The following is a 22,469-nucleotide window of genomic DNA, read 5'->3' as shown; positions in this document are numbered from 1 at the left end:
CTTACAATAACCCAGATAAATAACGTCCAGTTTTGTGAAATAAACAATATCCAACATAAATTGTAAGATGTGTATGATGTCACATTGGTGTGAAATTCGACATGTCTACGCCAAATGATCTATGTCAATATTTTTTACATTTTCTTGTATAAACGTGGAACTATATAAGTCTGCCTTCTTTGCTTTATATAAGCTTCTACTGAATGAAAGCAGAGTATATATGATAAGATTTATGAATGAACTTTCATGTATGAATTAGAGACAACAGAAGTTTACTAATGTTCACATCTCATAAATCCATTCATAAGATACAAATCTGGAAAACATGAATAAATATTTATTTCATGACAGATCTGATACTAGAAATCTTACACACGCATTGGTATAATAGTGTTTTTCAGTAATTTTCTTTTTGCATTTCTTATATTAAGTAAAAATACATATATAAATTCAGATTTATTTTCTTGATAACTAATTGTCTTCAAAATTATTTAAGAGGAGTATATAGTGCTTTAATTTTCGGACAATCTTTGATCATTCCTGGTTTTCATTTGGTTGCTTTTTTGCCTTGATTTTGGTGTGTCCTTCTAAGACAATAATAATAATAATATAAAAAAGTATGAATAGCAGGTGTTCAAGGCGCTTTTCTGGATTTATCTTCTTCGTCTGAACGCACAAAGCTGAATTATTGAAAGCAAATGTATCAGAACCAAAACAGTTGAAAAAATACATGAACAAAAATGAAATAAGACAATAGCAAAATCCATCTAAGGTCAATTTTGAATTAGGGTGAAAAAAGAACTCAACACAAATATTGAATTCAAACACAAATTTAATAGGGGAAATACACAAAAACTAAAAGAATCAACGAGTATCAACCAACGGAGCAAGTAAAAATCAACTGTCTTATTCCTACTTGGTACAGACATTCCCCCAGGAAATGGTGGGTTTAGCCTGGTTGTAAAGCCAACAAAATCCCCTACTTTTATACAAGATGCTTATTGTTTCGCTACATTGGCAAAATTGGATGAGCATTCCAAACATATGTAAAAAGATAATGTGACTATAATTGAAATCAAGCAGCCACAACTGTGTAAGTATACATAAAAGTAAAATAACAAAAAAACTGAACTCCGAGGAAGTTCAAAACAGAAAGTTCTTAATCAAATGGCAAAATTAAATGATTAAGTACTTCAAATGGACACTAACTGTCATATTCCAGACTTTTTCGACAGTACAAAAACAGTTATACAAAACAGCTGACTCAATAAAGCAAACAAATTATTCTTTTATGTCAAACTTAGAGGTATGATTCATGGCAAAATCATGGCGCATACGTTGATACGTCTTGGCAAAACAAACGACGATTCCAAGATGGTCAAACCTTTGTATGGATTCGGCTGTAAAAACGGAAACGTGATTTCAGTGTTTAGTTTTTTTAAAACAACTGAGAACTAACTTGTGTTTGCGTAGTGTTCTCTTTTTTTCACTTTTCGAATACTGTATGCATATATACCAGTTATCGCGGATAATTTATTTCGCGTTTATCTCTTTCTAACACATTATGCGTTGACTTAATTTTGCGAATGTATACTACTTTAATTAGATAGACAAGGAGAGATCAAAGTTTAAAATTTTTGCGACGATTTATATTTGCGTTACTTTTCTTTTCGCTAAAATCGCAAAATATAATCGCTTGCGCAAATAAGCTGGTGATCAGTACAGCGTCATGTAGAAATATATACAAACTATTATCATTAACAATTAGGACTGTTGTGACTTAATAATGATAATGCTCTGTCTTTTCCAGTTGTATTCATTATTTTTGCACATTCCTGACAAGTTCTTATGATGTTTACCCAAGAATACATGTAACATGCAAATATAACATGAATAAAATGCATGCAACACGCAATGATAATATTATTGATTCGCAATTCCACGTTGTACATAACTATTATTTTAGTACAAATAAATTGATATAAAGTCATTTAATCTTAACCAGTTTTACTAAAATGCAGTGATCCCGACTTGTTTCTTGAATCATGAAAGCAAAAAGTTAAAGAAACAGAATGCTTATGTTGCATTTGAATATGCAAAAGTATCATAGTTCATGGATTGACAAGTCACAAGGCATTTTCAGTGGAAACAATACGCATGAAGAGTTTTATTTTGGAAATTGTTTTACAAAGACCATAAAATAAGAAAATGGACAATCAATCTCTTTACATCTACATGAAGTAAATGATAAAAATAAATTATTATTTTATGCTTATAAATTATATTATATTTTTTCAGGAATTTAACATTCAGGGCTTTTCTAAAAGTCGGTAAGTATTGAAGAATATATTCCACAAGTATGAAACATATTTATACTAAGTTCCTTCTGGATAAGCCCATCAAACGTACCAAGTATGTACGCCAGAAATGCGCATTTAATCTACAAAAGACTTTAGACGCCTTAACGCTCGGAATAAAAAAAGACATAAAAAAAGCCAAAAACAGAAAGTTGGAGAGCACTGAGAATCCAAATGCCGAAAGGTTTTTTCCGCTATGGTCATATATTCCTGGGGTAGAAAATCATTAGTATTAAGTTATAAGTAATAAGTTTTAAAAAATTAATAACTTATGTTAAAATATTAGTATTCACTTTTGGGCTGGTAAAACCATTTAAGAAGAGACCTCAATTAAGAGTGGCATCGATCCAGGTGGTTGTAAATACAATTGCTTTAGTTCCGTCCCCTTATTTGCTTAGGATAATTAAGCATGTGTCTTTCATTTTACTTTTCAAACACGATTAAACTCGACAAAAATTCTACATTCCTCCCCGCCACTTTTCTGTTAATTGTTTAAATCGTCGATGCCTTATACACATCAAATCAAAATATTGATACATCTTCAATAAAATTCTGCTTTAGTGACGTATTCAAATAGAAATGAAGTAAACTTACGCAAGCTGTGTGAATGTTTTATCTCGGTTATATGTTATCCAAATAATCATAATGCTTTTTATCTTTAACATGATCGGCTTCATTTAAACTTATTTCGAGTGACACGTATTTTTTATAATATCAACTCATTATGGACCACCAAGAACTTTTTTTAATGGGTTAATGTTACAATTTATATATTCTCAAAACAGTTTTTAAATCTGAAATTGTAAATTTATCATATCAAAACCATCAAAGTGTGTTTCTTTCCAATCAAACTTTATATATTTATTTCCATTATTGGACATCGCGTATGAAAAAACACATTTCCTAAAAAGTGAAATAACAAATATACCGAGCTCAGAAGTAAATTTTAAACGGAAAGCCCCTAAACAAATTGCACATCAAACGAATGGATAACAGCATTCTTATTCCTGACATCGTACAGGCAGTTTCTGGTTTTATAGCTAGTTAAACCTCTCACTTGCATGACAGTTGCTACAAAATCGATCATTGTGACAACAATGTGTGAACAAAAAAGACAGACTTCCAATAGATGGTTAAATCAGTGAGTGAATTTGACCAGTTAACATATCGATAAAGTCTTGGTTGATTTCATCGCATTAAAAAAAAAGATTTCATGTACGCGCAAAAATAATACTTGAATACAATTAATTTTAAAAAAAGACATAACTAAAACTATGCGTATAATTATAAACATTACACATTGAAACTTGTAATTGTGAAAATGGTAAAAACCAAATTACATTGCAATTGTTTCACTCTTTAGTTTAGGACATTTTTTTTTTTATAAAACATCAATTTGGTCAATGATTATCAGAGAGAATGGTCAACTATATATACTAGTCACCAAAAACGATACCGTATTTGAACTCGAATTTATCATAAAATGTAATAAAATATGAATATCTGTTTAATTATCCAATGAAAACCATTTATTTACAAATTAAATGCATATGATTAAAGGAATCTGACCAAATTTGAAAGTTAGAAATACCGTATTATTGAACACATGTGTCATATTTATTTTGCGGAAAAGGATGACAAAACTCTGCACTTAAATTTCTAAAATGTAAAAATGTATTCCAATATTTGCCAAGGCATTCAACATTTTAACCAGACCATGTTTAAGTTAACAAATGTATGTTCTAATTTTTTTTTTTCAATCATTGAAATGAATGACCGTATAGATTAAAGTCTGTATCTTGGCCTTGCTCTATTGTACTAATATCGCCTTATAGTTACCTAAACCTCTATTCAACCATTCGTTAACGTAGTTATTAATTAAATGACCTAAACTGACTGTTAGTTTGTTGATAAATAAAAAAAAAGCAGCAAAATCCAAATGCACATGAAACACTTGATAGTAGATGGCAAGGTTTATCATTATCAAAAATAAGATTTCCATTATGTTCAATCAAATCTAATAATATAACTCCTATAAATAGATATGTGAGACAATAACTGTTTGTTAATCATTAGTATATGCTGGCGCGATAATGCATCAGTTTTGTACTGGTGTTGATTTTATCGAACAATGCTAAGTTTCACAGAAACCTGCTGTTAAGGACATGCTTGTTAATGATATGAACCATGTTCGATTTCGCAAATACATAGTACGTTTATGTCTATTTTGATCATAAACCTCCTCCTTGGTTTTTATTTAATGTTTTTTCTTTAGTGTTACTCTATGCACTGGTATATGTACAGATGATAAATAAAGCATTAATTAAAAAAATGTGTATAATTATACCTGCCTGTATATTGTAGGGGATTTTTTTTTTTGCGTAAAGATTAACAAATGAGATACTAATATGTTTTTACAACATTAACTGTCAAGCGCGTATAAACTGGTTTTGTTTGGTTTCTAATTTAAAGATGCAAATGTATGTCATCGGTCGACAGCATGATAAGTGATATACATCGAGTAACTTTAGGCCCTTGTTATTTCTTATATCGAGATATCTAATTATTGAATATTAAGAGAATATTTTTAAGAATGACACTTTGACATGTTTAAACATTGTCTAATGATGGAATTTTAAACTTCTTAACTGTTGTGTTAGTTTATATAACATAACAACTGTACAACGTTCATTGCACCATTAGCGCAATTAATATCTCTTCACTGATGCTCGAAGCCAAGTAGTTGACTGAGGTAGGTGATGATTAACCACGATATAACATAGTTAGTAGGTGTCGTGTAAATGACTTGTTATGAAATATGCGATGTGGGCTTCAGTGGGATTTAATGGGAGGTCTTCCATATAGAAAAAGTTAAATAACAAAAATACTGAACTCCGAAGAAAATGAAAATGGAAAGTCCGCAATCAAATGTCAAAACCAAAAGCTCAAACACAATAAAAGAATGGATAACATCTTATATTTTTTTTATAAGATGTTGACTTATGTCATCTTTAACATGGTCCTTATAGGTAGCACGGTAGTATTTCCTGGCTCACAAAGGATAACGATAGCCTTTTTAGAATTTCACCACTTTCTAACATTGCAAAACATTCTACATTCACAGTTTGATGAAGTATTTTCATTTTACTATTCAGAAATGAATTTGAATATGTATCATGACCGTTCACTTTTTATGCTATTGTTAAAAACCTAAGGCAACTAGTACTTTTAGGTCCTTTATGGTGCAGTGAATAAGAAAAAATTAAATTCTCAAAAATTCATTTTTATCTGTATGTTAAATTATTTCAATTTTTTCTACACCTGATCATCTCTCAGTTTGGGAAAGTACGTTCAGTTGATACTGTATTTTTTGTCCAATCACACGATGTAGATACATTTACCTAATAGATATAGGAAGATGTGGTGTGAGTGCCAATGAGACAACTCTCCATCCAAATAACAATTTAAAAATTAAACCATTATGATACACAAATGAGAAACCTAAATTCTGGAATGCAAATACTACCGTGCCACTTTTATACTATTATGACAATATGGGATACTTTCTCTAGACGATTAACTTTAACTCTCTTCTGAATATTTATACTGTATGATAGGATTACTAACTAAGTTATTCTTATTGATAAATTTAAAGGAGTGTTCTCACAACATTTAATTGTTTTGTCGAAATATATATTTTATGACTGTAAAAAGTAGACGATTGCGTTATGATATAATTAAAATGAGGTATTCCATTGGCGTTTTATTGTATCATTACAGTAATAGAAATGACAGTTTTGATAATGGTATAATGATTGTGCTGTTGTAAAACTGTGTTATATCATGGTTTATGTTGTATATGAAGAGGAAGAAATTACTACAGCCATTCCATCACTCCTGTTTCAGGCGTAAAAGCATTAAGATATTCCTTGAATTCATGAATTTACATGTCATTATTACCTATAGAATTCAAGGAAGGGCAAATTCCCGGTATTTTTTGGTTTATCACATAGCTGTTTTCAACAAGTAACAGTATAATATATCGACAAGTCATATTTCCGATTATTGTTTGAACTAAACATACATATGAAAATATTAAAACTTCATTTTTGGACTTTTCATGTACTGTTATTTACAGTTTTAATTCCCTAATCATCAATTCCGAAGCCAGTGTTTTCGGTACTCACACGATTTAACATGGTACAAAATTCATCAATCTTATTTCTCTTTTATGGACTGTGGGAAATAAAGACTACGTTTTCTGAAGAACTTGAAAAGGGAGAAAGAAAACCGAACTTATCTTGAAATTATTGAAAAAAGGAGGAAATTGTTTCATCATATTCGACAACGTCGATGAATTTTCAATTTTTAATTATATCTCTCCAATTTCATATTTGATTTGGCTCATGAAATATTTTAGTTCGAGCACCACTGATGAGTCTATGTTAATAATCGTAAGGTTTGTATCGTCGATGAGTTTTAAACTAAATCAACACTTTTAATACTGTGATTGAAACTTTACAGGGGAAAGTGGTTATAAACTTTAATAAAAAATAGACAGCCGTTGATGTAGCAAAAGTTTATGGATTAGTTTTGAATATATAATCAATTGTTCATTATATGTTTAGACACAATGTTGTTATGTATCAGCTTTAACATTAAATCTGTTGTTATAGATCATATTTGATTATTAAATCAAAAGTGGTTCCGCCGTCATAGACACATGTTGTTATGTATCGTAAGAGTTAGCTACTTACTTCGCCCATTAGTAATATTATGTATTTTATACAAGAGTCAATTGTCTTCATAAAGTTTCAATGTTTAGTTTTCTTTTTCGAATGGCATATTTTTAATGAATACTTACAAGTTAGATATCTTGTAATATGAACAAAAGATAAAGGGTCCTCAATGCTCTTCAACTTTGTATTTGTTTGGCTTTTTAACTGTTTTGATCTGAGCGTCACTGATGAGTCTTATGTAGACGAAACGCGCGTCTGGCGTATTAAATTATAATCCTGGTACCTTTGATAACTATTAACGATGTTCAAAACTTGAAAATCCGTCTGGACTATACTTACATAAGGTATAAAACTTAAAGAAACGCGAATGAATTATAAAAGAAGGTTAATCGGATATGTTAAGAGATTACACATCTCCTGCTTAAAATAACAATTAAACTAATCAAAAATTAAAATCACACAAATACTGAACTTGGAGGAAAATTCAAAACGGAATGTCACTAATCAAATGGCAAAATCAAATGAGAAAACACATCAAACGAATGGACAACAACTGTCATATACCTGACTTGGTACAGGCATTTTAAAATGTAGAAAAATGGTATATTGAACCTGGTTTATAGCGCTAAATATCTCAATTGTACGATAGTCTACATCAAATTCCATTATATTGACAAAAATGCGTGAATATAATGTCAAAAATAAGGGTAACAACAACACGAATCCCACCAAAAACTAGGGATTGATTTCAGGTCTACTGGAAGGGTAAGCAGGTCCTGCTCCGCATGTGGCACGCGTCGTGTTTCTTATGTTATTACAATACTAGTAATCTAATTCGGTAGGTCAAATTCGTGAAAAGGAAATGAGAGTGTATTTGTAAATGTCACGATAGAAATTTAGAGCTTACTTTTACGATTTGAAATTAAAGATTTAGAGCTAACTTTTACGATCAGACGACTAACATGTGTCTCCAGGGTTCTTCAGATTTAAAATAGCAACAAAATGTCTTGCGTGCGTTCGGACACTGTGCACTTGTGCTGACATGAAATATCAATGATATGGTTATATTTATAAATTACTGTTCACAAAATTTTGAATTTTTGAAATACTAAGGCTTTTCTACCTCAGGCATAGATAACCTTAGCTGTATTTGGCAAAACTTTTAGAAATTTTGGGCCTCAATGCTCTTCAACTTCGTACTTTATTTGGCCTTTTTACCTTTTTTGGATTCGAGCGTCACTGATGAGTCTTTTGTAGACGAAACGCGCGTCTGGCGTATATACAAATTTTAGTCCTGGTATCTATGATGAGTTTATTTGCGAATTGTATCAGTCACCAATTTGTGCTAACGACTTTAAAACGTGTGTTCCTTCCTCGTGTCCTCGAAAAACAATTGCGACCTGGGAATTATGAATTTTACGCTTGCATGCAAAGCCTTCTAAAACGTTTTCATAATTCTAAGAATTCCGTGTAGGTCATATATTTAAGTGTGATATCCTGCTAACGTTCTGGGGGTAAAACCTTTGCTGAAGTGAGGCATTTGTTTAAATGTGTGAGGCATTCAAATATGCAGTCACGCCCGGTCGAAATGGAAACACGAAATGCAAACGCCTGAGCCTCGCCTCATTTTCTACATTAGACAATGCCTGTACCAAGTCAGAAACATGACAGTTCTTGTCCATTCGCTTTTGATGTGTTTTGTTATTTGATTGTGCCATTTGATTTTGGACTTTCCGATTAGATTTTCCTCTAAGTTCAGTATTTTTGAGATTTTACTTTCGCGTAAACAGCGTGCCATGCTCTGTGCACGTTAAAGAACCATTGTAAAAAGATTCTCTGACGGGTCTGTATATTATATGTTGCAAAGCAAAATTTTCAGTTCCTCTCATTTTCTAGTGACATCCCAAATTGCCAATCCTTTGGCATATTAGATCCCTATCTTGCCGATCTTATCTATTGTATTCTTTCTTAATGTATTCGTGTCACAAACAAATATGAGGTGTTTGTTACTTGATGTTAAGGAAACATCAGTCAGTCAAATATTCTAATATCAATTGCCTCAATTTGTGTTTGTTATAACTGCGTCTAAGAATTGTATTGAATCGAAACCTTAATATCGATTTAAACAAAAGCATTTCATTTTCTTAGACCACCGCATTGCTTATTTATGTCGAATAAACGTGCAAAAGTCCGTGGTTCCTTACTTAACACAAAAAGCATTTTTTGAAAAAGATCTTCGTAGTATCGTAATTGAACAATATGCCTGAGGATTGGTATTTAGACATGTTGAATACACTGGTAATGATGAATCTATTTAAAAGGTTGGCGGTTAACTAAGTTTGACGGATACATGTTTTATAAGTATATCGAAAACTCTGGCAGAAGTGTGCTGTTTAAGATAGTTAAAATAAGACTTCATACAAAGAAATACTTAACAGCTCGTCTATATCACACTATTTAAAAAGTACAATAAAAGCTTCTTGTCGCCGAGATCAGTGGCGGATATCCAGGGATCGAAGAGGACATACGCATACCCCTTTTGATCGCCAAGTTTTTAAAGATCATGATTTTTACGAGATCGATAAACGCTTAGAATAACCTGTGGTTTGTCTATATGCCCAATTGTTTCTTTGAAACATAAATGACGTTGTTCTGTACTTATACATCCCTTCATTGTGTTATTGTACTAAGATAAATGTTGCATTCTAGTCTTTAATTTTTGCTAATATGCTTGGTCTAATAGACTATATGTCATTTTGTGCTTCTTTGTTACATATGTGTTTGTTTTTGTAATGGTTTAGATTATAACACAAAGCTGACTGTTGTTCTCCTATTTTTGACATATTAATTACCTATCAGTAATGTATGTGTTGGTTGTTCACACATCGTTGTCAATATAACAGAATTTGATGCGACTGTCATACAAAAATGAGAGGTTATGATAGCTTTAACCAGGTTAATCCGTCAAATTTCAACATAAGAAAATGCATGTGCCAATTCAGGAGTATGAAGTTGTTATCCATTCGTTTGATGTGTTTGAGCTTTTGATTTTGCCATTTGTTTAGCGACTTTTCTTTCTTGAATTTCCTCAAAGTTTAGTGTTTTTGTGAATTTACTTTTTAGCGTAAAAGAGTCTTATTTCTTGCTTGCTTTCCTCCGTTCAGCAGAAATTATTCATACATCGGGAAGACTCACCAAGCTCTTCTGGTCTTTTTTATTATTATAATAGAAAATATGTAAGGAAGAAAATTATTATAATAGAAAATATGTAAGGAAGAAACACAATTATCTGAACTGGGGGAGGGGTGTTGAGGGGGCAACTAGATAATAAAATTTTACATTAAGTTTGAGGAGAAGTTCGTTTTTCACTACTTTCCAAAAAAATATTATCACCCAACTTGTTTTCTCTCTACATGTCTTATGTTGTAAAAGCACAGTACAATGTCTTGTAAATTTAAAGAATCACGCATTACCTCCCTAAAAAATCCTTTTCGTTTATTTTTTAAATGAAAAGCCTCTCCATATTTGTTAATAAAATCTCTTTCACAAGACAATACAAAATACTTGTTTTCTTGTAAACGAAGCATATCATGCAGCTAAATCAGATTTAAATATTTAGATTTGCAAGTTTGAGTAAAAATGTGTACCAATCATTTGTGTTTCGAAATGACCGTCCGTGACTTACTCAAGAGGATCGAATGTAATACAATGAATGAGCGCGAAAAAAAACTATCTTAATACCACAAGAAAAAACATGCTACTGCATTTCAATCACAACTATCTTGCATCATTAAGCCAATAATTATAGCATTCCACACTTGAGACCGTTTATTTTCATTTGAAGGTGTAGATTTATTTATTTCATTTGTCATTTTGGCATATATATAATTAAATAATTGTTTAATTTTACTGTGACGTTGTTTTTTTATTTGTTTCATTTGCGTTGTTCTACAAATAAAGATATAATTCCAATTTGAAGAACAAAAAGTTTCATTTCTTAAATCTAAAACTGCATTACAATCACAAACAAACGGGTCAGCAGTATCAATGACATGTATATTTATTAATAATTTTAATTTCAATATTACTGTAACGGCGACAAACTGCATTCATTATAATTACACGGCAAAAAAGAATTATAAAAAAATCTTTGCCTACCTGTTAATTAATGAAATATGCCTACCTGTATAATTAATGAAATATATATAAATCCTCTTGTTATCACGCCATCCATTATCTGTTCACTCTATAGTCATAATTGATATATTATTTTCAAATTAATAAATCGTGAGTATCTGAAATGATAAGATCAAACTGATGTAAATACAAGTCAACACTCATCTCTTATCTATGGATACTAACTACTAATTATCGCTTAATTCGCTGATATAATCATCTTGACGAACGTTTAATCAGCTACTCCTAAATGTCAGCATTGTCTTTTAACTCATATTCTCTTAAAACTGAGGCAAACTATAGTTTACCATTAGATTCAATGTGTATTTCCTGTGTTTGAATTTGTTTCTCATGTATTTGACTTCTTTGTACTGGTTTGTTTAGGGTACGGCACATGTTTAATCTGTAATCCATTAATGTTTGGAAATCATACTTATAAGTTATAGTGTATTAATAAATATGACTCCACCGTTTCCTACATCGGAAGTCAATTTCGGACATAACACATAAAAACATGGTATTCAATTTTATTATTTCGAATTTTAAAATGTATTGTTACGGAGTAAGATAATATATGTAGCGATATTTTTCAAATATGATATCGTTACAAAAACGTTTTCGAACTCGTTTTCAGAATCATTAATGTCGATATCATATAATCCGATTGCTTAAATCAGCGATTTCCTGTTTTTTTCATAGCAGATAAAACATTGCTTAATTTGTTGCTACAGGTTTTTTTTTATTTTCAAAAAAAAAAACAATTGGTTATTTCACATTTTCTAAAATGTTGTACTATGTTTTAAATTACATATAACAGATTTCTTAGCAAATTTCAATAATTGGCAATAATATGAAAATCATACAAAATAATGTTTATGTTATCAAGAAATTTTGCAAATGAATATTGCAATTTGTTTTACAGATTTTATTTGATATAATAATTGTTGATGAGCTATTACAAATAAAAAGGAATCATTATTCTGATATCTGAGTATTCGCTCCAATGACATTCGCTTAATATCATTAATGCATTTTCAACAATTTTTGCAGGTATTTAACTGATGCGTTCTCTCGAAATAAACATGACATTTCTACATATACCATAATGAAATCCAAAACAACAATTACAGGGCATTTGTAAAATGTATACAGTAAAAGGCAAAATCACAAAAATACTGAACTCAAATGTCAAAACGAAAAGTCCCTCATCACATGGCAAAATCATAGGATAAGACACATCAAACGAATGGACAACATCTGTCCTATTCCTGACTTGGTACAGGCATTTTCAAATGTAGAAAAAGGTGGATTGAACCTGGTTTTATAGCGCTAAACCTCTTACTTTTATGGCAGTCGCATCAAATTCCGTTATTTTTCAACGATGTGTGAACAAAACAGACATAATCGGTAAATAAAGGCAACAGCAGTTTACCGCTGTTCAAAACTCATAAAATAGTCAAAATATGGTTACAGCAGTCATCACTGCGTTACAATCTCAAAACAAACACACATAAACAAAACCACAAAAAGCATCTCAAATTAAAAAACACATTCCTTGTTTCGCGTGTTGGACAGAAAATGCAAACCTGACAAAAAAAGAAACTTTGTCGTTCAATCTCTGTTCAAAACAATTATAATTTCACATGGAGAATGGTGGTATGCAGGGTTATAAAATAAAAAGTTATGTTAAAATCAATTACAGAAACAGACCGAGATTACAAATTATCCAGCAGTTTTTATAACTTTTAAGAATCGATATATGGTTAATACTACTACGCGAATGAAATAATTTTGTCGTTTGTCGTTCAAAGTATTATCAAATTTATAATAGACGTGACAATAACATGATGACATGAAATAGAACAATAACATAATGACGGGATCTTTAAAAAGTATAGAAAAAGTCACGTTAAAAGTAACAAGGAAACACAAAAAGGGCATATACAAAAAACACCAGCAAAATTGAAAGATAATTACAAACACATTTACTGGATGTATAGGAACCGAAGTCTGTCAAATGGATATCACATAAAACAGACCAAACAGTAAAAGTAATATTAATAATGGAACAAAGACAAATAAACGAACAATACTAGTATAACACGGAGATTATAAACAACGTCAGTATGCAGAATCTTTCATACATCAAGACCATCATGTGTTATTTGTGAAATACGGAATATTTATCTACAAGGTATTGGTACCTTACAATCGGAACTGTTTTAGAAAAGGTACGAGACGTTCTTTTACATACCCCTGGTTCGTCAACTTCAGCGTCATATATCGGGTTTGGAACGACGTAACCATTTCTGCTCAGTGTCCTACATATATATTCGACCATCGGTATTAGACACATGATGTAGTTTTGCTTGCAGAAGACATTACTGTGTTGCTTAACTTGTGTTTGATTCGTTTGTCTTTTCTCAATTCAAAATGTTTAACCGCTAGCATTCTATGGTATAGGTTTAACACTTGTAATTTTCAAACTAATAGACCAATATACAATCACTTTGTATCTTTTCTGTGAAGACAGTTCCTGTTTATCATGCATTATAAGTCACATCAAATTTTGTTAAGCAGAACGATTGCGAGATTTGCTTAAAGATTCTCGCTGATGTTGAAGACATTACAATGTCTTTACTTTTTGTCTACAATATTTTTTTGTTTTTTGTTTTTGTTTTTCCGGTTGCTGTCTCATTGAAGTTTAACAAACATTTTATTTTATCATTACATAATCAGTAGAATTTGTGTTTTTGTCGTTTAAATCATAATAAACACTTCCACAGATTCGAACGTGATACAATATGCAGGTTTTGACGATTAAGCTATAATAAAGACATGATTTACCGAGTGGTTATTATTTCGTATAAAGTGAAACGTGGTGTTATAACAGTCGGGAGGGCAATAACATTAAAACAGGGAAAATATGTAAAAGCTAATTTATTTAACGCGCATTAAGATTGAAATTTGAAAAATCTTTGACTATAATAGAAAGTTGAACTAATGACAAAAGATCTTTTTATAGTTTTTAAGTTTGAAATCAGATGTTCACAGGCTTCTTATTATATAAACGATAAAAATAATGATTTTAAAATGGGCATATAAGTTATCATACTAGATCTAGTGCAATATCTATTCATTGTTAAATATTCATTTTCAACAGAAATTCGTATGATTTTCTCTTGTTTTTCCCTCTTTCTTCTCCTAACACTCATATTTGTTTGCACTGGCATATACCTTATTAATTTCAATTTTGAATCTTAACAAACAATCTAAAACCGTAGGGGTTGAAAATGTTAGTCTGGAAAATGATAAATAGTTCTTACATAATACTTAGACATTTTATGTACATGTATGTTATATTTTGTATATAAGTTGATCTGTCATAAAACAACAGTTTGCACTTGATTGATATGGTTACAGTCTAGTCATGTAGGGTCTACCCCTATGTCACAAGTGACAGTCATGTAGGGTCTACCCCTATGTCACAAGTGACAGTCATGTAGGGTCTACTCCTATGTCACAAGTGACAGTCATGTAGGGTCTACCCCTATGTCACAAGTGACAGTCATGTAGGGTCTACCCCTATGTCACAAGTGACAGTCATGTAGGGTCTACCCCTATGTCACAAGTGACAGTCATGTAGGGTCTACTCCTATGTCACAAGTGACAGTCATGTAGGGTCTACCCCTATGTCACAAGTGACAGTCATGTAGGGTCTACTCCTATGTCACAAGTGACAGTCATGTAGGGTCTACCCCTATGTCACAAGTGACAGTCATGTAGGGTCTACTCCTATGTCACAAGTGACAGTCATGTAGGGTCTACTCCTATGTCACAAGTGACAGTCATGTAGGGTCTACCCCTATGTCACAAGTGACAGTCATGTAGGGTCTACCCCTATGTCACAAGTGACAGTCATGTAGGGTCTACTCCTATGTCACAAGTGACAGTCATGTAGGGTCTACCCCTATGTCACAAGTGACAGTCATGTAGGGTCTACTCCTATGTCACAAGTGACAGTCATGTAGGGTCTACCCCTATGTCACAAGTGACAGTCATGTAGGGTCTACCCCTATGTCACAAGTGACAGTCATGTAGGGTCTACTCCTATGTCACAAGTGACAGTCATGTAGGGTCTACTCCTATGTCACAAGTGACAGTCATGTAGGGTCTACTCCTATGTCACAAGTGACAGTCATGTAGGGTCTACTCGGATATTACAGGTTAGTTGTCTACTCAGATGTTACAAGTAACTGTTACCGTTTAGACTTATAGGTAATACTCAGACGTCACATGTCATAGTACTCTAAAACTTAGATTCTACTCAGAATACAGGTCAGAGTTATTTTAATTATAAGTCAGATGTTATTGATCACAGTCTACAATTTTAAAAAGGTATACTCAGATTTTCCAGATAAGTCTGGAATTAAGGGTCTTTTCATAAGTCATAAGTTACAGTTGTCTAGAATTAAGGTGCAATCTGATATACCAGGTCACAGTCAATAACATAGGGTCTCAGATGTTATATATCAAGGTCTAGAATAAGGGTCCACTTATATGTATCAGATCACAGTCTAGAGGTATGGTTACTCAGATGTCACGAGTAATGATCTACATGTAGATTGTGGGGTCTACTCGAATGTCACAGATCACAGTCTAGAGGTAGGGTTACTCAGATGTCACGAGTAACGATCTACATGTAGATTGTGGGGTCTACTCGTCACAGTCTATTATTAAGGTTCTGCTTTCATTACGCAAGACTTGCATTACAGTCTATAGGGGGGAAAATATGGTAAGGTATGTTTATACTATATGTTTTAAAGTATATCCTGACGCTAATGAAAATAAAAATAATTTTTTTTGCGTTTTTTTTTTTTTCATCGTAAAGCTATTTTGTTAGAATGGCTATTTCTACTGGATAATTCTGGAAGAGTCCTCAGCAGATTACACCAAATAAAATACACGGAATCCATAATGGACTAGCCGACTTAAAAAAAAACGTTCAGTTCTGCTAGTACAACAAATGGAAGTTTTTAACGATCTTGACTGGCTGTACAGCCCTTGCACGGCGGTTCTGCTAGTAGAGCAGGCACTGCTTACCATTCCAGAGCTTAAGATTTCTGCGAAGTGTTATTGTCACCCGATCTTCAAATGTTTTATTGTATTACATTCATCTTTTTTTTACAAAAAAAAAATAATATAAAGGAAAAAAATCATTTATAAGTTGTTAAATGAAATGAAAACTCAAATTTAATACAATGATGTAAACAGCTTTATCGTTGCTTTCACCATTCTGTCAACTGTCAACGTCATTTTGTGTATGATAAAAACGAACATAAAAACGTGTGAATATACTAAGCTAGATCTAGATGATCCAGGGTGCTGACAAAATCACAAATCAAAACTCGTCAATGATGTAAGATATAATGCCCACGGAAATCATAGAATATTACATGTTTTATAAGACAAATGCGCTTGTATGTTTAGGTCGTAATATTTTGCACGTATACATTGAGGAACATGATGGCTGTCACCAGTCATGACATGTTTAAAGCAGAAAAAAACTTACACTCTCTATAAATGTTTCATTCAAAAACGATTATCTTTTAAAAAAAAAATTAAAAAATCTATCTATCGCATTCAGAAAACGTTTAATCTTTATCGGATTTTTTTTGTCATACATATAGTTTTAAAAAAAAATAATGCACACAATTTGACAACTGACAAAATGTTGACGTTTCTAAAAGTTGAGGATATGCGCTTTTAAAGAATAAAATATACTGCATGGTACTTCATTAAATGTATATATGTATAGTATAGGTGGGTATTGTTCAGAGATAATGTAGCGTTTACACAGTTCCAAATAGTGTTCCTGTTTGAGATCAAACGGTGCTAAGACACGAAAAGGCAGATTGCTATCATCAATGATCTGAAATGTCCTATAGTTATCAAAGGTACCAGGATTATAATTTAGTACGCAAGACGCGCGTTTCGTCTACATAAAGATTCATCAGTGACGCTCAAACTTGACTCATCAGTGACGCTCAAACTATCATTGTCTGTACGCAGTCGTATACGTTTGCAACATATTCTGAGAGAACGATGAATCATCCTGACAGTACTGTTCGTACCGTAGCGTTCTTGGAAACTCATTTGATTCTGTCTAGTCGGATTACAATCGTAACCTTGGAAACTCATTTGATTTTGTCGGATTACAATCGTAACGTCGACTATTTCGACAGATTCTGCTGTATCGGATCAAAGTCGTAACGACAGATTCTGCTGTATCGGATCAAAGTCGTAACGACAGATTCTGCTGTATCGGATCAAAGTCGTAACGACAGATTCTGCTGTATCGGATCAAAGTCGTAACAAAATTCTTTGTTTTCTGGAGAAATTATTCGTTGTTTTTATTTTTGCTAATTGTACCCAAATTCCAACCAGATCTTGGTGAATGCGGTCTTTTTTCCAGAACATTTCCGTTGTTTCTTTTAAATAATTATAAGAAATTCGGCAATATACCCATGTTGTTCCCGACAATAACAAAACACGATACGACGGAATACAGACAAAGCCGTTGCAATGCGAAACAGTAGTCTGTGATAGGATGTCTGTGCACTGTCTGATCTATGTCGGATCGCAAACGGCAAAACCGGGATGCTGTCGGAACAAGTTTGGTCGTTGTTTTACCATATGAAAGATACAAACCAAATTAGAATCAGATTGAGAACGGGGCGAGATCGGGACGAATTCTGCTGGAAACGGCTGAAATTAGACGTGTCTTGAACAATATCTGATGTTTGTCGTACGTGTTCAGATATTTTTTTACAAATTTAATTGAAGTTTAAATTTCCAGCAACGATTCAACGAAGATACGGTACCGTTTTTCTCGTTGTTGAAGGCCGTACATTTGCCTATAACTGTTGAAATCCACTTAATTTGAAGTCTGGTGAACCGTTTCTCATTGACAATCATACCACATATCTTTATTCTTATATTATAATATTAGTCTGGTCAGGAGGTTAGTGTAAAGTTGATTGAAAAGTATCTGAAACATTTGAGAGTATTCTGTTTCTACAAGTTGTTTAAGACATGTCTATTTAAACTATATGACATTGATTTATGTAACATCAACGGATTCTGACAAATTAAACAGAAGTAATAACATAAAGTACTGGAGAAGTCATTCTCTATCATATCTAAAGAAATGTATGATAAATCAATCAAAATTTGTTTTCTTTGGTGAATTATGAAATCGAATAAACAAACGCAGATACACTTATCTCTCTGTGTGTTTGTTTTCCATGTGAAATACAAGTCATTATAGACATTGGTAAAAAGTTCTAAGATTTCAAAACTCTAATTTAAAGAGTATAATTAGTAAAAAATAGTTACATAGAGACAATTGTTTTTGAAATTCTTGTACGCTTTATGCTTTATATAACTTTGACGAGTAAGCGACGATAGAATCAAATTTTAAGTGGATTTAAGGTAACACAACTATTTTATTTTCAGGTGGTTTTTGGAAGACAACATTTACTTGACTTTGATATTGACATAATTATATTCCACGAGTTTTGATTTACACTATTGGTTTGATGTTTTTTTTCGGCTTCAAGTTAGAATCCAAAATCATGCATTTATCTGTCACACAAGGCAATTTGTCCATGAACGACTTTGTCTTCCTATGAATAGTTCGTTTGGTTTAAATTTAGGCTTAAAATACATTAAATAAAAGCATCAACGCTGTCTACTGAGGTCTCTACTATTATTAAAAATCGTATGTTCCTTTGGATATCAGTTTCGTTTTTGGTGTTGTTTTTGACTCGTTGACGTTTTCGAAGATATTTCCCTCGGTATCTGCAAGGATGAGAAATATGTCATTTGTATGGCTTTTTAAGTCCAATAGTATATAGTTAAGTCAGAAGTAGGTTAACCTGAACATCTGTAGTCGCCGACTAACATTATGATATGTACAAGTTAAATATTTACAGAGTTAGTGGTGAACATTTAACACCTGTTTGTCTTTTCTCATCGTTCTACTTATAACGACCAAGTCGGTTAGTGTGCTGTGACGACAAAACACAAACATTATAACATGTTCGCTTCAAACTAGCCCGTTGTTTTCAGAATTATTTTTCAAATGTTTGACCATGGATTCCAGAAGCCAAATAATGTCCAAGGTCCGAGTCATGCAATTCCTTTATATTATATATGCCCGTTACTTGTATTAATTAAATTATACTTAAATTACTGAATCGTTTTTGATAAAACTAAGAGCAATGTTTTAATCTGCAGTCCAGCTAATTTTGTTTAACCTAGAAGTGTTGTCATTTTTCATAAAAAAAATGAAATTGTTGCAAGTAAACTAAAACAAGACAAGATAGTACATTGATTGATAATTCATATTGCAACATTGCCATACAAAAGCAGTGAAAAGATGTCAAAATGACAAAAGAAAATTTGACGCAATTAAGATTTCATTCTAGATCCATTTATTACCAAAGATTCTCTAAAAGTCTGATGACACTTTTTCCTGTTTTATCAAAACTAATTGGTAATTTTAGAACAAGAGAACAAGAGACAATATATAAAATATTACTTCGATGTAAATCAGATGTTATAAGTTATTAGCTATAGACTTGCATCTGATAGATATAAGGTGATGTGGTATGAGTGCCAATGAAATAACTCTCATTCCAAGTCATAATTGAAAAATGTACTTTGATACTTGTTTACCTCATTTTCCAATCCCACTGGCTTTGCATAACAAAAACTTATTAAAGTTTACATAGTTTTTAATTTGCTTTGAATTCTGGACATGTTTATGAGGATTGATCCTCGATAAGCTACTATTTCATCTATTTTACATAGAACATACATGTAAATTTACGCTTTGAAAGCCCATCAACGAAACTTTACCCGTCTGAAAATATTAATATAAAGTGTTGAATGACTAGCGTTATTAATATAGAAAGGAAAGTTAATTAATATAATCGTTTTATTATTTTTGCGTTATTTTTTCTTCTATATTTGTTGCATTATGAAGCTGTTATTTCTGGCGCCAGTGGGTTTTTTTCTACTTTTTTAAGCATTGCATTGTTTTAAATATTGAAGTTTTAAGATTGCATCTGTTGACATTTGAGTGTTGGCAGGGTCTGTGATAAATATTTTAGACAATTTGAAGTTGTTATGGTAAATAAACAACCTGCTTTTAACTTTAAGAACGCGTTATAGGCCAGTGCCATCTATATTTCATTTGCTTTTAACTTTAAGTACGCGTTATGCCAGCGCCATCTATATTTCATTTTAAAAAGATTTTTTTCTTGACACGTCACATAATGTAAGTCGATAAAACATTTTTTGTCAAAATATATCAGGCCTAAAGCTAAAATAGTGTGCATCTATCCATTCGGTCCGTTATTTTATATATATACTACTGCGTTGTGTTTTGACTGGTTTCATGGTAACTCTATCATGCAGCCCTTACTTTATAGTTTATGATTTACCTTGGGGTTTATGATTTACCCTTAGAACATTGGCGGATCCAGAAATTTGTGTAAAAGGGGGGGGAGGGGGCACTGACTTATCTAAGAGGGGCCCCGCTCCAGTCACGCTTCGGTGTTACATTATTCAATCAACCAAATTTTTCCCACGTAAAGGGGGCGGGCCCCCAGGCACCCCCACCCCCGGGTCCGCCGATGTAGAGTTCGTTATAAATGGTCAATACTATACTCAGATATATATATTTGCAAATTCCGATGAGGGTAGAGTGACGCTCTCTGCGAACATCATAGAACTTTGCGACTTATCTTTATAGACGTCTTACCCAATTTGCCGAACCTTCCTATTAGATTCAATTTATATTTCTTATTGTCTTGAATACTAATGAAATATTTCCCACTGGACGTAAAGCAATACAGCAACCATTATTTTTGTATCATGTCAACACAAAGTGATTTATTCCTGTCATGCTATAGGCAAGGGCTGTAAAGTAGTGAAGCTCTTAGAACATTAGAAAACCTCTGTGTACATTTGGTTATCATAATAATAAGGCTGAACCATTCTTTTATTTTTCTTTTTAAAATTCTCTCAAAAATAATTTCTAAATCATGTGTAAAATAACGCATAAAACAGTAATACATTTTTGGCAAACCTTAGTGTTCTCCTAAAAGAGTCTATGCAAACCTTTCACATTTGCAAAAAAAAACACCTAAAAATTAGCAGTTCAAAAAAATCAAAAATGTTAACACTCTTAAAGTAACGCTCATCGAATCATTTATAAAATCTAATATGTTTCCCTAAAGTGGATCGTAGAAACGTCATGTATTTTTTGAAACGGAGTTCGGTACTGGTCACTGAATGTAGCGTAATCTATATGGCCAACGTACACGCGACCACAAAAACTAAATTTCTCACGAAAATGTCAAATTTAAATTTTCAATGACATTAAATCATGATTAAACACGATTATAAGAATTCTAACTAACTCTGAAAGAAGTATTTAAACAAAATTGAAAAGCCAAACTACTGACAAAATTATTAATATGTCAAATTAGATAAATGTGTCTTAATCGCGAGTCTTATCGATGATTCAAACAGAACGATTAATTAAGAACACATGTACTTGTATAAATTGTTTATAAAGACGTCTTCCTTTTTGGGTTTAGTCTAAAGTTAGAAATTAATTAGTATATGCATTGTTTACATATGAACATGCAGTCTTAATTGATCAGGTGACGTCTTGTTTATATAGGCCTAAAAATATAAACTATTAAGACTTTTGAAATGTCAAGAAACTGGTTTTCCATCGATTTTTTTTCTTATTTTACACTAGTTTTTGCAAATTCTTACCCGATGATATAATAAACGATTCCTGGCTAATTGCTCCCTTTCACAAGACACCAACCAATGTAAATTTTGGATTTATATGTCCAAAATAAACCACTCAAGTCAACACACGTGCACCCGCTTCATGATCAGTATATGATGTCATTAATTATGTTAATCCCATTTTCATTTCCATAATCGACGCTTTTTAAAGTAGTACTTGATGTTACTATCCGTGTAAATGGTGGACTACCGCTCGGCCGTATGCCACACAATTAGAGGACGCTTATCAACAGCCATCATTTAATTTAAAATGATATTTAAAGCTTATTTACTCTTTTATCTTTCTTGTCCCTTGTCTCTG

The 22,469-nt window shown here is 32.1% G+C and overlaps 1 protein-coding gene across 2 annotated transcripts in view; it reads right to left on the bottom strand.

The window, feature by feature from the left end:
• The window catches only part of LOC134695739 (protein jagged-1a-like), a 33,096-nt gene extending 10,803 nt beyond the window's left edge, over positions 1–22,293 (bottom strand). The window contains exons 1-2 of one of the 2 annotated variants that reach the window (XM_063557137.1): positions 22,130–22,293; positions 11,280–11,391 (exon numbers count right to left, since the gene is read on the bottom strand). In XM_063557137.1, the coding sequence (XP_063413207.1) occupies positions 11,280–11,330 (51 nt within the window). In that variant the 5' untranslated portion in view covers positions 11,331–11,391; positions 22,130–22,293. Of the gene's footprint in view, positions 1–11,279; positions 11,592–22,129 lie in introns of those variants that run through there. The other variant, XM_063557135.1, reaches the window with a different exon arrangement.
• Positions 22,294–22,469: the final 176 nt, after the last annotated feature.

The sequence above is a fragment of the Mytilus trossulus genome, chromosome 14 (genome assembly GCF_036588685.1).
Source record: "Mytilus trossulus isolate FHL-02 chromosome 14, PNRI_Mtr1.1.1.hap1, whole genome shotgun sequence".
In the NCBI taxonomy this organism is placed as follows: Eukaryota; Metazoa; Mollusca; class Bivalvia; order Mytilida; family Mytilidae; genus Mytilus; species Mytilus trossulus.
Note: the sequence above shows the minus strand (reverse complement) of the source record. Positions and strands in the feature narration are given on the sequence as shown.